Below are 15,751 nucleotides of genomic sequence, written 5' to 3'. Positions count from 1 at the left end.
TGGACGTGGGTTCAAAGCTTGTGTGTATAGTTTTTATGTTCCCTCTGTGTTTGTGTGGGTTTCCACTGGGCGCTTTGGTTTCCTTCCATACACCATAGACCAGCCTTTCAGGTTAATTGGTGACTCTGTATTGCCCATAGTGTGTGTGTGATTTCCCTGCAATAAACTGGTTTTCTTTTCAGGGTGTGCACTGCCTCATACCCCGTGCTTCCATGACGGGCCCCTTTACGCATACACTTAGTGTGATTTCCAAAAAGCTGGAATGCAGGTCTGTCTTTTTTTTACAGGAGAAGGAAGGCATCCAGTGGGAGGCAAAAGATGATGAGGAGGAAGAGGAAGAGGCAGCTGGTGAGGAAGAGGACGACCACATGGAGTTTTGCAGGGTGTGCAAAGACGGCGGCGAGCTGCTGTGTTGTGACACCTGCCCTTCGTCCTACCATATCCACTGCTTGAATCCTCCCCTTCCCGAAATACCAAACGGGGAGTGGCTGTGCCCACGCTGCATGGTAGGTGACACAGGGTAAACCTTTTAAACAGCTATCTTAAAATTAGAACTCATTTTGAATGGCTGAAAATAAAAGTACCTTCTCCACATAAACTCCTCTTCAAAGCTGATTGCTGTCAGTTCCATCTTATGAATGTGCGTAGCGTTCCTCATTTTCTTTATCGCCAGCGCTAGCAGACACCAGACACAAGCTGCAACCACTGTTGAAGTGAGTTGAGTCATGGCGGTGTCGTACAATTTACCGTCAACTAATGACTGAGTCTCTTAGATTCTGCAGCAGACAAATAGAAAATTTGATGTATCAGCAGCAAAGATGGAAGAAAATACAGTTAAGAATAAACTGGAAAATGTTTGTATCTTTAAAAATCCGTAACGGAAACGTTTGTACTACAAGATACCAGCTTTCTTAGTCTCATTACTTCCAAAGGTGTTTTAACAGGATTAAGAAATGGGATAAATTGAGATCCACTTCTTGAAATCTTCTAGGATTTTGGATGTTTTTAATCTGTTGTCACGTTATCCCCCAGTGTCCTCCTCTGAAAGGGAAGGTTCAGCGGATTCTTCACTGGACTTGGGGTGACCCGCCCTTACCCCCTGAGGCACCCCCTGCAGCTGATGGGGAATCAGGCATGCCGATGCTTAACCCCCCTCTGAAGGGGCGCCCTGAGAGGCAGCTGTTTGTGAAGTGGGCTGGGCTCTCCTACTGGCACTGCTCCTGGGTCAGCGAGCTCCAGGTAAAGCAGACACTGGCAGCAGCAGTGACTAATAAATTCATAAAAGAGCAGCCTTTGACCCCTGCTGGCTGACCATTAATGGCTTGCTTGGCTACCATGACCTGGAGCTTTAGTGGGGGTTCATGACTGGTGAATGGCAGTGATGCTCAGGCAAATAATGTGTAAAATTCGTCTTGTAAATTGTACCAATGAGGTGTAAAAGTGTCACGACCGTTCATCATCTGTCGCTGTTTTAACCTGACCGGGTTATTTGCCCCGAGTGAATCATTTTTGTTAGGACCTTCCCGGTGACTCCTGTCTCTGATCCCCCCATTTCTTCCCTGTCTCTTCTGCCCAGCTGGAGCTGTACCACACCGTCATGTATCGTAACTACCAGCGCAAAAATGATATGGATGAGCCTCCGCCTTATGACTATGGTTCTGGGGATGAGGAACTGAATATCGAGAAGCGGAAGAGCAAGGACCCGCAGTATGCCATCATGGAGGAGCGCTTCTATCGCTATGGAATCAAGCCAGAGTGGATGATCATCCACAGGATACTGAACCACAGGTGCGAAACCCATCCAGCCCTACTGGGATCCCATTGGGCATTGGCGTATACCACTCTAACCAGTAAGGTCCTCTTGGTTGTAAGACTAAGCACCACTTACTTGGGTGTCCATTTTTCTTATTTATCATATTCTCATTGATGCTGTAATAAATGTAATAAAACCAAAATACTCATGTTCACTGTGTCATGTTGTCAGTTTTGACAAGGATGGGGATGTGCACTACCTCATCAAATGGAGGGACCTGCCGTATGACCAGTGCACCTGGGAAGTGGACGACTTTGATATCCCTGATTATGACCGGTTCAAGCAGGCCTACTGGGACCACAGGTCAGCCACCATTATACCTTGCTTCCATGCATTGCCATTCCAAAGTACCAGAATTCCTACAGCAGTCGGTGCTCTTGCTGAGAAACAGCCACCCGGTTTCTCCCAGGGAGCAGATACTTGGTGAGGACAGTCGTCCCCTTGTGGTGAGGAAAGAGAAGCGGTCCAAGGAGGAGAAACGAGAACCACCCCCAGAGACCCCAACAGTGGATGTAAGTAAGCAGCAATAGTGGTGAGGCTGGTGTTCCTCACTGGTGTACAGCAGACTGACGGGGCTCTTTCTCGTGACCTCCAGCCAACCATCAAATTTGACCAGCAGCCCTGGTACATCAATGCCACAGGGGGCACTTTACACCCCTACCAACTGGAGGGCCTCAACTGGCTCCGCTTCTCCTGGGCGCAGGGCACAGATACCATCCTTGCTGATGAGATGGGCCTAGGCAAGACGGTCCAGACCATCGTCTTTCTCTATTCCCTCTACAAAGAGGTGTGCATTCTTTATTTTTAAATGGATGTACTGGGCATTCCTATAACAGGAGTGCAACCACCTGCTGGAGCTGTTGATGCTGAATCAGGCCATATATTTCCTCTACGTAGGGCCACTCCAAGGGGCCCTTCTTGGTCAGTGCTCCCTTGTCCACCATCATCAACTGGGAACGTGAATTTGAGCTGTGGGCCCCGCACTTCTATGTGGTGACCTATACTGGGGACAAAGAGAGCCGCTCGATCATTCGAGAGAATGAATTCACTTTCGAAGACAGCGCAGTCAAATCTGGCCGCAAAGTTTTTCGGATGAAGGTAGGTTGCCTGTAGCATTATGGGAAGGTACGTCCACAAAGGCTCCAGTGTCCTATGAATGTTGTATGAGGAGCAACATTTGATGTAGGGACATCGAAGACTTCTCTCAGGCAGAGCACAGCTTTTGTTGTGCATCAGCAGATTATGAAGGTTGTTGGAAAAAGGGTACTCCTAGAAAACTGACATGTCATTTAAAGGCTTGTTTCCTTTTGTTATTTCTTCCTCTTTTGCAGAAGGACACACCGATCAAGTTCCATGTTCTGTTGACATCCTATGAGCTCATCACCATAGACCAGGCCATCCTTGGATCCATCAGCTGGGCTTGCCTGGTGGTGGATGAAGCCCACAGGCTCAAGAACAACCAGTCCAAGGTAAACTACACCCAGATAAAGATAATCCAAGGTAGTACAGTGCAAATCATTGAAAGTGGAAAGTTTGACTTTTTCTGTCTGTAGAAAGAACAATTTATGTCTTAGAGCATAAAAAGCCCATGCAATCATGATAAAAGACACTTCTCTGTTCAAAATCATGCATATTAAAAAAGTGCTGCTCAAATGTTTAAATGCAAATTACGTGCTGCTTGCTGCAAATTAGAGTCCATACGCAGCAAGAAACCCTTGTTGTCATAGTAACTATTTAATTGTTGCTTATGTTGTGACACCAGCATCACCAAAAATTCATAGAGCAGACTTAATTCACCAGTAAAAAGTAATCATTTGGATTCCATTTTAGAAGTATTGTCTTGATCTAATAAAACTGCAAATTCTTGGTTCTGGGTGAAGTTTTTCAGAATCCTCAACGGCTATAAGATTTACTACAAGTTGCTCCTGACTGGAACTCCACTGCAGAATAACCTTGAGGAACTGTTTCATCTGCTGAACTTCCTTACGCCAGAGCGCTTCAAGTAAGAGTTTGGGCTGGGTCTTCTCAGTGTCACTGTTCGCTGTGAGGTTAAACACAAGATCTGGGCTGCTGATCATATCAGACAGCCAGTTCTGTTAGTATAGCTCTTTTATTTACACTGAAGGGAAATATAAGATAAACATTATTTGTAGAAATTCAGTCTAATGTCTTAATTGCATTATTATTATTATTATTATTATTATTATTATTATTATTGTTGTTGTTGTTGTCATCATTGGTACAACATGAACAACAACAACAATTCCTAGTGCTGTTGATCCAAGAAACTACACATTGTTTTTGATCCACCAAGGGGTTCACGATCAACCTGAAACATATGCTTTAGTGTTGGGGTGAAAATATATATGTCCTTGTGTCTCTCAAGTGAAAAACAGCCTAGGAAACCCTCTTATCAAATGTAATTTACGTGGCTTACAGTTCACATTTCTCACACTTTGATGTTCTACCAACGCAATCTATCCCTGGACCTTGCTCAAGTGCAAAGGAGCCTCTCTGGATCATGATTCAACAGCCTTCCTGTCACAGGTCCAGGAGTTTGACCAGTATTGGATCTCTGCTGCCTCTCTGAGCTTATGAAACAAACGATAGTGATTCCAAGCCTCTTCTCTGATGCCAGTAACCTGGAGGGCTTCCTGGAGGAGTTTGCAGATATCTCCAAGGAGGACCAGATCAAGAAGCTGCATGACCTACTGGGGCCACACATGCTCCGTAGGCTGAAGGCAGATGTCTTCAAAAATATGCCAGCCAAGACAGAACTCATCGTCCGTGTGGAGCTCAGTCCCATGCAGAAGTCAGTCATCCCTTCCTTCTAGTTCCTCCTCCTCCATTGTCTGTCTCTCTCTTGTCAATCTTCACTTGTCTCCTGTTGTTTACTTCCTTGCAGCCCTCCTTTTTGCTGTTAGCCTTTCCTGTGTAGAGTTCAAAGCTTTAGAACTTACCTGTCTTAGAAGTTGCTTTACAATTATGAGCTAGATCTAATGTCTGCCTTTTGATCCACAGAAAGTACTACAAGTTCATCCTGACGCGAAACTTTGAGGCACTGAACTCTAAGGGTGGGGGGAACCAGGTGTCCCTGCTCAACATTATGATGGACCTCAAAAAGTGCTGTAACCACCCCTACCTGTTCCCAGTGGCTGCTGTGGTATGGACTTCTCACTGACCCTTAAACTTATCTCATCGTGCAAATGGTATCCCAATGTCCTCATTACTTGTCATAATGGTATAAGGCTATAGAAGTAAAAATATGTTTTCTTTTGAATTTATGAACCACCCCATTCTGACATTTTGAAATAGCTGCGTTGGTGGAACTGGCTTTGGTTTGGGTTTTTCTGTTCTTTGCTTTGTCTAGAAGTAGCTTTGACATACAAAAGCCGTTTAACTAGAACTGGGTTGCCACCGGAAAGCCTTACAAAGTGTAGAGATAAGTCCGCACATTAAACTAGCTGCTTTAGGATTCTAAGCAGTGGTTTTCAAATATGGAGTATATAGTGGGTAGAATGGCTGTCTTCAGACTCAAAGGTTCCAGGTTCAAATCCCACCTCCAGCTGTTGTACCCTTGAGCAAGGTACTCACCTTGAATTGCTCCAGTAAAATTACCCAGCTGTATAAATGAGTTAATCATTGTAGGTTGCTTAACATTGTAAGTCACTTTGCAGATACTCATTTAAAATATACAATGGCGTAAGTGTGTACAATACTGTGAGAACAGATCACTCAGGAAAAGTTTGTTCATGCTGTGCTCTCGGATCTGTCTAACAGTCTGCACAGCAGCCACTGCTGCATAACACCCTCAAATTAATGTCAGTGAGAAACGAAGGGGAACATGAATTGTGACAGTAAGGACATTCACGGTGGCTAACAAAACATCACAAACAACAGTACAAAATGACCCACCCCAGTAACTCCTGCCTACAAAACATTCATTAACTCTATAAACATTTCCAGAACAGCTTTTAAACATCATACAACAAGAAGTCACTAAGTGGCAAGGGATGATGGGAAGGCTCTACCCACCCTGGCAGTGCGATATAATTAACACGATGTAATGAGACAGTGACAAGCTACCACCTTTAGTACAGTGAAAATATGGAATTACCATACAGAGTGCTGCTTGAAAGAATGTGAACCCCCCGAGTCACTTAGTTTTACTACAAAATGGTTATTTAATGAGAATCAGTGTTTCTCATTTGACGTAATAGGTGTGGAATGACCAATTCCATATGTTGCTTTAGAGGAAATCGTGTGTAGTAGAAACACACAAGTAGTACAGGTATGAAAAATAAGTGAAGCCCAAATCGAATTGGTTACATCGGGTAGGTAAGTAGAATCAGGGGTGTAAATCATAGTCATTTATTCATTTCATATATCTATTTTAATATTTTATGTAAGAATAATGACCATCCCTATTTTGCTCTCATACTTTCAAACTGCACTGTATCCCTACCCCTAGCGCATCGTGAGCTGCGATTTCCCACCGGAAGCTGTTACAGTACAGCTAGAGACCATTGCTATAATGCCTTATAATTTCGTTGCGATTGTTTAATAACAGCAATGCATGAAATAATGTGCTTGTTGTTTAACCGGTGCTTTTTTCCAGCATTATTTACTCCATCTATAGAGCTAGGACACTTTTACAGGGGCAGTTCAGGGTTAGTACCGTGTTCAAAGGTACTTCAACAGTGGTGTGGATTAACTGACATCATTCAAGGTGAAACTATATGTCTCTTACTGCTTTCCTACCAGCTGTATAACTATACTACTACCCTTTCAATACAGTGAACTATCGAATTCAGGATATACTATGTTTTAAGGAGCTTAAAAAGTTTCATACCTTGTATACTGACATGTGTGTGTTGTCACTTTCATCGATGTTTGGGTAGACCCATTGTGAGATGTTGCATCTGTTATTGTAGGAGGCCCCCGTGCTGCCCAATGGCTCCTATGACGGCAATCTACTGGTGAAGTCCTCAGGAAAGCTGACGCTTCTCCAGAAGATGCTGAAGAAACTGAAGAACGAAGGACACAGGGTTCTCATCTTCTCTCAGGTCAGTGGGTATAGATGTGTGTCGTGCTCCTACACTCTGCTATTCAAGTGTTCCACACGCTCATTACATTTTATATTGAAAGTATGTAGTTGTTTCCATTTCATGCAGTATTTCCAGTTTCTTAGGGAATTCTTTAACTTACCATGAAATTAAATTTTCTTGAAACTTCAGGCACCAAAACTCTGGTGATTTAGAGGTGTGCATTGGCTATTGCTTCAATCATTCAATAAGCCCTATGAGTGTAATATTGGATTCCTGGTGCTGTAGTGTTCAGTTATACATGAAAGATTATGATTTTTCCAAGAGAAATTTAAGTCTCAAAAGTGTGTTACTTTGGTTTAACACCATGTTCTCAGTATCGCCAACAGTGAGCATGTTCTTGTGTATGGGTTTTTATAATGGGACTTATTGTATTTATTTGTGGTACACTGCAAACAGATGGTTTTCATTTCCCTATTTTTCTCTCTTAGATGACCAAGATGCTGGATCTACTGGAGGACTTCCTAGAGTACGAGGGCTACAAATATGAACGTATTGATGGGGGCATCACCGGTGGCCTGCGGCAGGAGGCCATTGACCGCTTCAATGGTAAGATCTCACCACCCTGTCACAACAGTGGTGAGATTCGATGTTTGAAGAGCAAGCAGAGCTATTTCAGAGCAAGTGTTTACCACGGTGTTGTAGCAGAGGGGAGTGAAGGCTCAACACTTTTTAAACTTGAGTTGTATGACTGCAGTAATGCTCTGCTTTGCTGGAGGACAACACATATGGACTTACCAGTATTTTTCTGTGCAGCCCCGGGAGCTCAGCAGTTCTGCTTTCTGCTCTCAACACGGGCTGGTGGTCTAGGCATCAACCTTGCCACTGCGGACACCGTTATCATTTATGACTCGGACTGGAATCCACACAACGACATCCAGGTAAAGTACTTTAGGCCACATAGGCAGACGCAAGAGCTTGTTTAAAGCCAGAGATATTTTGATTGCAAGTATAGGTTATGAATCTCTACCTTATTTGCTGTTTTTACCTTTGCATGTTCCTTACCTCCCAGGCATTCAGCCGAGCACATCGGATTGGCCAAAACAAGAAGGTGATGATCTACCGCTTTGTGACGCGTGCCTCGGTAGAGGAGCGAATTACCCAAGTGGCCAAGCGCAAGATGATGCTGACCCACCTAGTAGTGAGGCCTGGCCTGGGCTCCAAGACGGGCTCTATGTCCAAGCAGGAGCTGGATGACATTCTTAAGTTTGGCACAGAGGAGCTCTTCAAGGATGACGTGGAGGCTGCCCGGGCTAATGGTAAGTAGGATGTAACCCTCAACAGATTCTTGCTGTTTTCAGTATGCCTTTTCTAATGCCCAGAACAGAGTAAAGGAGAGTAAAGTACACTGGGTATAGTACAAATGGGTTTGTACAGCTACATTCTCAGGTTTTGTTACAGAAACCCAAGACTCAGCCAAAATTTTTCTTTAATGTCTCAATTTTTTTCTTTGCAGGGGATACTAAGGATGGAGAGGAGGGCAGTGTGATCCACTATGACGACGATGCCATCTCCAAGCTTCTGGACCGTAGCCAAGATGCCACCGAAGACACGGAGATTCAGAACATGAACGAGTACCTCAGTTCCTTCAAGGTGGCCCAGTATGTGGTGCGAGAGGAAGATGGAGAGGTGAGGGCTTTCAACATGGACAATAAATCACCGGGAGTAGAAAAGAACAACTGTGATTGTGTCTGTAGAAAAGATCACCTTATTCTAGATAAGGAGCGATGGCAGTGCAGCCATAAGCACCACATGCTTGTTCTACCTTGGGCACCAAAGGGTTCCCATAACAAGCTTCTTATTTCATTTGCTGTAGAACCATAAAATCAGACATATTCAACAGCGTTGTCAGACACACAGCACTGTCCAGCACACTTAGTACTGCTCTCCAACTGAAGTTTATGTCCATGTTTACACGTCAGAGGCAGTAGCTCAATGTAGGTGCTCATCAGGACATTGTGATATGTGCTTGCAGGAGGAAGTGCAGCGGGAGATCATCAAGCAGGAGGAGAATGTAGATCCTGACTACTGGGAGAAGTTGCTGCGGCACCACTACGAGCAACAGCAGGAAGACTTGGCCCGAAACCTGGGCAAGGGCAAGCGCGTCCGCAAGCAGGTCAACTACAACGACACCTCACAGGAGGACCAAGGTAGGATGCCCATAGTCACATGCTGCATAGTACACATACACGGTGTTTTGGTTCTCGCCCTTGGTTGTCTGTGATCATCTGTGTGACCTTGCGTTTTCTTCTGGTTTCTTCTAGTGCATGAGGATTTTTGTAAGTTTCAGAGAAATTATAGGCTGAGGGTGAGGAGCATGAGGAGCACGGGTGTGCTGCATCTCATATTCTGAGTGATCACAAATGCATTCTTACAGCGAACATCAAGTGCAGTATTTGAGACATTGATGAGCATATTGGCCCATTGAGCCGGCAGAATGGTCAGAGTGAGGAAGGAGCAGTTGGAGCCACAGAAACTGTCAGCATGGTTGCAGTGAGGAGTGATTGGCCAGCAGGGTCCCTAACATGGTCAGTGCGGTCCCAGCGAGCAGTTAGAGTTCAGCGAAGTCTCCGAAGCACACGATTGTTCGGCAGGTTCAGTGCTCCTGCAAGGGTGAATGCACTGTGCTGTTTCTCTCTGATCTGTGACTCAGAATGGCAGGATGATCTTTCAGACAATCAGTCCGAGTACTCTGTGGGGTCCGAGGATGAGGACGAAGATTTCGAGGAGAGACCGGAAGGTATGTGTTGCTAAATGTTGCCATAATGGCATACCGCATAACATGGTTAAAACACGGTATGCCCTTTACCGGGAGTCTCTGCAATACCAGACAGCTTTTGAAAAATTCAATATGTTTTAAAACGGAAATGTGGTTTCTGTGAAGTGCGGTAGTGTAAAGATGGCGGCGTGGGTGTGCCCTAAAGTGACACGGCTGTGTTCTGCAGGGGGGAGACGCCAGTCCCGCCGTCAACTGAAGAGTGACAGGGACAAACCTTTGCCACCCCTGCTGGCACGGGTTGGGGGCAGCATAGAGGTGAGGGGGTAGTTCCGGAACTGGGTGCAGACTTTTACTCGCTTGTTTCCCGTATTTTGTGGAAGCGCAGGTGGCTGTCTACATCTCTGTCCGGTGTCCGTGAATGCATCTCTCCTTTTATTTGTGTAGGAATCTTTCTCTATGTACAAAGACGTGCACAACTTAGTGTCCCCTTAAAAGCCATCATTTGATCTACTTTTTATTTCTTGATTGTTTTATCGTGTTTATTTCCAAAGAATCGGCAGGGTGGACTTTTGTGTGCAATACACAAAAAAACAACTTTACAGAAAAGGAATCATAATCGATCTATTAGTCTTCAGGAATAATTACAATCATTAATGTTTCTTTAGGAATTTACATAAATATTTGCTGGTTAACCTTAGATGCTACTTAAAAATAATAAAAAAATAAGCATGCACAAATATTCCAAGGTTTTAAAATAGTTTTTGTGATTGCATGAACGGAGGAGCAGGGATTTGTACAATTTTTTCCTTGTCGCTCTTATGCATGGCATTATTTGCATGGTGAATAAAAAAACCCAGATTTCATCTGTTGGCACAAATATGGCAAGTCCTGAGTAAATGAAGAAGTTTCTGGAGCAGCCCGCCAAACTCACTGCTGGGCGTTTGGCAACGCGATACATGCGGTCAGCTCTTGTTAAATTAAAATTCTACTTGTTCACCTCTCCTTGGAGGCACATTAGTCAAATATTTGCAATTCAAGTAAAATCCTGGCAACAAAATTTTGTGGGAATCATTAATAGCCAGATGATTCTAAGTAGCCCTTGATGCAAAAACAACATGTGCTTGACCAGTAAGTCAGCAGTAAGAGTAAGAGTAACACACTGAAGGTTTGTTTGTTTCTGCATCAGGTGCTGGGGTTCAATGCCCGGCAGCGGAAGGCTTTCCTCAACGCCATCATGCGCTGGGGCATGCCCCCCCAGGATGCCTTCAACTCCCACTGGCTGGTCAGGGACCTACGGGGCAAGAGTGAGAAGGAGTTCAGGTGCAGCGTCTACCTGCCTTCCCTGTGCAGAGGAACTATTGTGTTGCACCGTATTTTTTTTTCTTATTACAGTCAATTGCATATTTTTCCGGGAAGCTGGAGTCGGACCTGTGATGCTGAGGAGGAGCTGGTGTCATTGTATTTGGTTGTCTCCGTGCCAGGGCCTACGTGTCCCTTTTCATGAGGCATCTGTGCGAACCCGGGGCAGACGGGGCAGAGACCTTTGCCGACGGGGTCCCGCGGGAAGGACTCTCACGCCAGCACGTGCTAACCAGGATTGGGGTCATGTCCCTTGTCCGCAAAAAGGTGCTGCCCAGCCCTGCTTCTCACCCGTTACCAGCCTGATCTTTTATAAGTTTAAGCCTGTTTTTTCAATACAGTCGTTTTCAATCAGAAGCAACCCTCCCCATCAAAGACATTTTTATGGGGAAAAGTCACTCTTAGAGGGTCCCAGAGGGTCATGGTATCTGCATTCTCCAGCTCTCTTTAAACCAACAGCCTAAATTCTGTAAATTCAAGTCCGGGAAGGGAGGCTGTTTTATACTTCTGGTACAGTAGGAAGCGTAGTGGTAAGCACTGCTGCCTTTGGACCCAAAGGTTGCAGGTTCAATTCCCACCTCCAGCTCTGGTACCCTTGAGTAAAGTACTTACCCTGAATTGTTCTAGTTGAATTACCCAGCTGTTTAAATGGGTAAATAGTTTCAAGTAGCTTTATATTATAAATCGCTTTGGAGAAAAGTGTCAGACAAATGAGAAGGAGTTTATGGTCCTTTGTCCTAGTCCTCTAGCGTTCACAGCAGTGTAAAACTCTAAGCTGGGTAGGATAAAATCATCAGCTACATAATGGTAATAAAACTGTCTGTCTGTCTTTTTGACCCTGTTTTGAAGGAATTACTTGAAATTTAGTTAAAATGAGTTTTGATAAAATAATTTTATTTATACATTTAATTACTTATTGCCTAGTTAGTATTGAGAATATGCTGTAGTTACTATAATGTAGACCATTGTAAATTTAAGTCACAAAAATATATTGTAGTTTAAAGTTGAGGATACTCATGAAAAGTCACATACATAGAAACACGATAATGCTCATCGGTCACCGTATTTTAGTAGTTTTTCGTATGAAATTGTTTTTTTCTTTATATTTGGCTGATGCTTTTCTCTTAATTGACTTACAATTATTTATCCATTAACTCAGCTGGGTAATTTTACTGGAGCAGCTGAGGGTAAGTATGTTGCTCAATCTCAATGTCTTCTGTTATTTTGAGGAGTTTCCTTTGTTGATTTGTCTCGTCTCTTTCATACAAAACTGTGATCTGTGTAGAGTATCAGGTTTCCCTGCATAAGGCGGAGAGCTGTTTTTTCACTGAAGTCTAATGAAGCTTTATTTCGTGTCGAGCTTGTGGGTGGGGACGCTCGGCCGTGCCGGTGAAAACACCGCTGTCATCTTGCAACATGGATTAACGGGATATTAAAAGCGAGGTGGAAGTAAAATCGACTCTGCCGCTTCCCCACCTCCCTCCAGGTTCAGGAGTTTGAGCATGTCAACGGCAAGTACAGCACCCCCGACCTGCTCCCCGAGGGCGTGGAGCTCAAGAAGCTGACGGAAAGCCTGTCCTCGGACCCAAACACTCCTGTCCCAGCCAGCCCCGCAGCCACACAGCCTGGGACACCTATTCCCTCAGGTGAGTGCAAGAAATGGGCAAGATTTAGACCAGCGTCTCTACTCCTCGATCACAGTACTCACGTTCAAACTGCTTTACTAGATTCTAAACAGACAAACGGTGTATTTCCAGCAAGTACCTATATAGTACTGGATAGGAAGAATAAGCTTGAATTAAATCAGGACGTTATTGTTAATTTACATAATAAATGACGGATGTTCCATGTGCTCTCTTTGGCTCATCTCTGGGTTGGTGTTTTCTGTGCAGGTTTGAACTCCCTGAGGTGATATTGACTATGTGTGTTTCTGCGTGGTGTTGATGTTTGTACTCTGCATGCTATCATGCAGAGAAAATTGAGCCGCTCTCAGGACCCCCCGAGGACAAGGAATCGGCAGAGCAGGAGAGCAAGAAAGCACCAGAGCTGGAGGTCAGATTTTCAGCATTTCTTCCTCCACTTCAGCTCAAATCTGGCTGCTTCACTGGCAGGGATATGCATTTAATACATGCTCCCTAAGCGCATTCTTTTGGTTAGTATTCATTTTTTTTTTAACATTTTAAGCATGTAAGAAAGACATTGGTAAAATCACAGTCAGTATGAATTAATAATAGTATTTTCTATTTCTCCCAATAATAGTAAATAGACCATTAATTGTGTTCATGTTAACATTATTATTAGAAAATTGTTCAATTAATATTAAAATTGAAGTGATACCACACAGAAGTATGTAAACAATTAATTGGAAAATTAGTTTTATTGTAATGTGTTCACTCCTCCTGAGCTCCCTCTGAATTTCCAGCTGGATTTCTCTTTCCCTCACTGACACACGTTCACACTGTTTATACCATACAATACAATTTATTATGTAGCAGCAGACAGACTCAGAGTACTTTCACAAGTTACAGGTAAAACAAAGGACAGATCAATACAGTATATATAAGACATATTTCTAAGAGACAGATAGAGTGCTGCTTGAAAGTATGTGAACCCTATATGGATGGTCATTATTTTTGTATAACATTTATGTTACATTTACATTTATTCATTTAGCAGACGCTTTTCTCAAAAGCGACGTACATCTCAGAGAAAATACCATTTGTGCATTACATTAGGAGAAAGAGACATAGTTGCAGACATGGGATTCTTAAGTAAACCTAGTTTGTTTCTTTCCACTTAATGCACCGATGGTGCATAAAACTCCAGATAGATAAATCCTGATCACCTTCCTACAATTTTATTTTTAAAGGGTAAACAAACATTTACATACAGGAGTTGCGCCTATGTAAAGGCTTATCTGGGCATGATCATAAAGTTAAGGCGCATGAACATTTAAACCGTATATGAACTTGAGAGATCATGGGTATAACATATGAAAATAAAAGTTTTATGATTTACACCCCTGATTCTACTCACGAACTTGGTTTAACCAACGCAACCTGGGCTTCTTGGGGTTTTATTTTTGCACCTGCATGTGTTTCTTCAAGATTTATTATTATTATTATTATTATTATTATTATTATTATTATTATTATCATCATCATCATTTATTCCTGCACTGCTTGTGTGTTTCTTTTACACACATGATCATTTCTTCCATTTCTTCTAAAACAACAAATGGAATTGGTCATTACACCCTAAGCCTAAAATTGAAGAACACAAGAGCTTCCCATACTTTGAAGCAGCACTGTATTTTCTCTCTGCTCCTGTATACGGCCTTCGTTCCCTTTCCCGGCTTCTTGTTCCCGTCTTTCTGGTCCTCGCTGTGCTTCTCACCTTCAAAGTCCCACAGACTTTGCCCCCCCCCACAGGTCCCGACCAGTATGGAGTCGTCTCCCGGGACGGACAAGCTGGCAGACAGCGAGGAGTCCAGGGGCGGGGCGAGTGAAGACCGGCCGGCGGATGAGAGACGGAAGACCGAATCGCCCCCAAAGCAGCCGGAGCCCTCGACCAATCAGAGCCAGCCGTCCTCCTGTCAGACAGATGCGTCGCCCAATCAGACACAGCCAGCCTCCAAGCACCCAGAGCCCTCCTCCAGTCAAACACACACAGGTATGCCAACACACAGGCTTATTCTAAAAACATGTGCTAAGAAAGTGAAAAAAAAAACAATGCAAAACAGAGGGTCTGAATTCTCTCAGCGCTCATTTTCCTTTACTCTTCGTCTTCATTAAGTGTCACAATCGATGCAGGGAATTGCTGCTCAGTCGTTGTCGTGCGGTCTGGTCTCAAGCGGTCGTGTGGTTCCTGCTCGCACGGTCTGCTGTGTTGGGGTCATACGGTGTGTCCTGCCTAGGACATACATTCTGTGATCTCTTCTGCCTACTTTGCGGGTCTGCAATCTCAGGCTGTGCCGTTACCTCCAGGGGATGGAGCTCGGGAGGCCGAGAAGCCTTCTGAGAAGGAGGACAGTGACCCAGCCGCAGTCAGAGCTGAAGAGAAAGACCCCAAACCAGGTCAGTACCAGGCAGAAGGGTCCCTCACTGTCCATAACCCACAGGAGAAGGCTTTGTGGGGCACCTGCACCCTCTTCCCAGGTGTCCGAATGCCATTGTCATTGCCGATGTCACTTAAACTTCAGCTGTAGGGAGCTACTCTTATTATTAGTATCTGTTTATTTTCTTTTCTGCTGTAATTATTTGTTTTATTTATTCTTCTATTTTAATTTATTTCTATTTTTCATGACAAAAGTACCTTGTTTATGCAACTGTTCAGCCACAGCTCTGGCAGTGCAAGTTTGATTCATCAATGAGTGTAAACTGAAACTGAAAAGCTCTGAGAAAACGAATGTATGTCACATCCACGCCCACAACACAAGCAACAACACCCGACTCTGCACTAGCTCATGAGTAATCGCTCACCCTATAAAGACCCTCTTCAGCTCCCGTACCGTTGCGGAATCTCGTTTGGGACAACCGCCCTTCCTCGTGTTACTACACTCTTGCTCTGTCCACGATCTCCGTTTTTTGACTTCTTGCTTCGTTTTCTGAACACGTCCATGGATCCTCGTTCCTGTCCTGTTCGCCGATGAACCGACCCTTCGCCTGTCCCTGGTTTTGAGACTTTGCCTCTTCCCCCAACGTCTAACGAACAACGCTGCACTTGGGTTCAGCCGTCTTGGCTCCCTGTGTTCCG

General features: G+C 44.2%; 1 protein-coding gene across 1 annotated transcript in view; it reads left to right on the top strand.

Moving 5' to 3' along the window:
• The window catches only part of chd5 (chromodomain helicase DNA binding protein 5), a 35,412-nt gene that overhangs the window by 12,319 nt on the left and 7,342 nt on the right, over nt 1–15,751 (top strand). Inside the window, exons 9-33 of the mRNA XM_018725235.1 lie at nt 288–506; nt 1,033–1,239; nt 1,577–1,788; nt 1,985–2,116; nt 2,223–2,325; nt 2,409–2,600; nt 2,711–2,911; nt 3,145–3,282; nt 3,694–3,815; nt 4,452–4,625; nt 4,835–4,976; nt 6,748–6,879; nt 7,350–7,467; nt 7,675–7,799; nt 7,931–8,177; nt 8,375–8,547; nt 8,894–9,068; nt 9,572–9,658; nt 9,864–9,952; nt 10,824–10,957; nt 11,119–11,263; nt 12,483–12,642; nt 12,969–13,048; nt 14,428–14,668; nt 14,983–15,072. Of these exons, the coding sequence (XP_018580751.1) occupies nt 288–506; nt 1,033–1,239; nt 1,577–1,788; nt 1,985–2,116; nt 2,223–2,325; nt 2,409–2,600; nt 2,711–2,911; nt 3,145–3,282; nt 3,694–3,815; nt 4,452–4,625; nt 4,835–4,976; nt 6,748–6,879; nt 7,350–7,467; nt 7,675–7,799; nt 7,931–8,177; nt 8,375–8,547; nt 8,894–9,068; nt 9,572–9,658; nt 9,864–9,952; nt 10,824–10,957; nt 11,119–11,263; nt 12,483–12,642; nt 12,969–13,048; nt 14,428–14,668; nt 14,983–15,072 (3,838 nt within the window). The remainder of the gene's footprint in view (nt 1–287; nt 507–1,032; nt 1,240–1,576; nt 1,789–1,984; nt 2,117–2,222; nt 2,326–2,408; nt 2,601–2,710; nt 2,912–3,144; nt 3,283–3,693; nt 3,816–4,451; nt 4,626–4,834; nt 4,977–6,747; nt 6,880–7,349; nt 7,468–7,674; nt 7,800–7,930; nt 8,178–8,374; nt 8,548–8,893; nt 9,069–9,571; nt 9,659–9,863; nt 9,953–10,823; nt 10,958–11,118; nt 11,264–12,482; nt 12,643–12,968; nt 13,049–14,427; nt 14,669–14,982; nt 15,073–15,751) is intronic.

This window comes from Scleropages formosus, chromosome 22, assembly GCF_900964775.1.
Source record: "Scleropages formosus chromosome 22, fSclFor1.1, whole genome shotgun sequence".
Lineage (NCBI taxonomy): Eukaryota > Metazoa > Chordata > Actinopteri > Osteoglossiformes > Osteoglossidae > Scleropages > Scleropages formosus.
The sequence above is the reverse complement of the archived record's forward strand: the minus strand, read 5'-3'. Positions and strand labels throughout refer to the sequence as shown.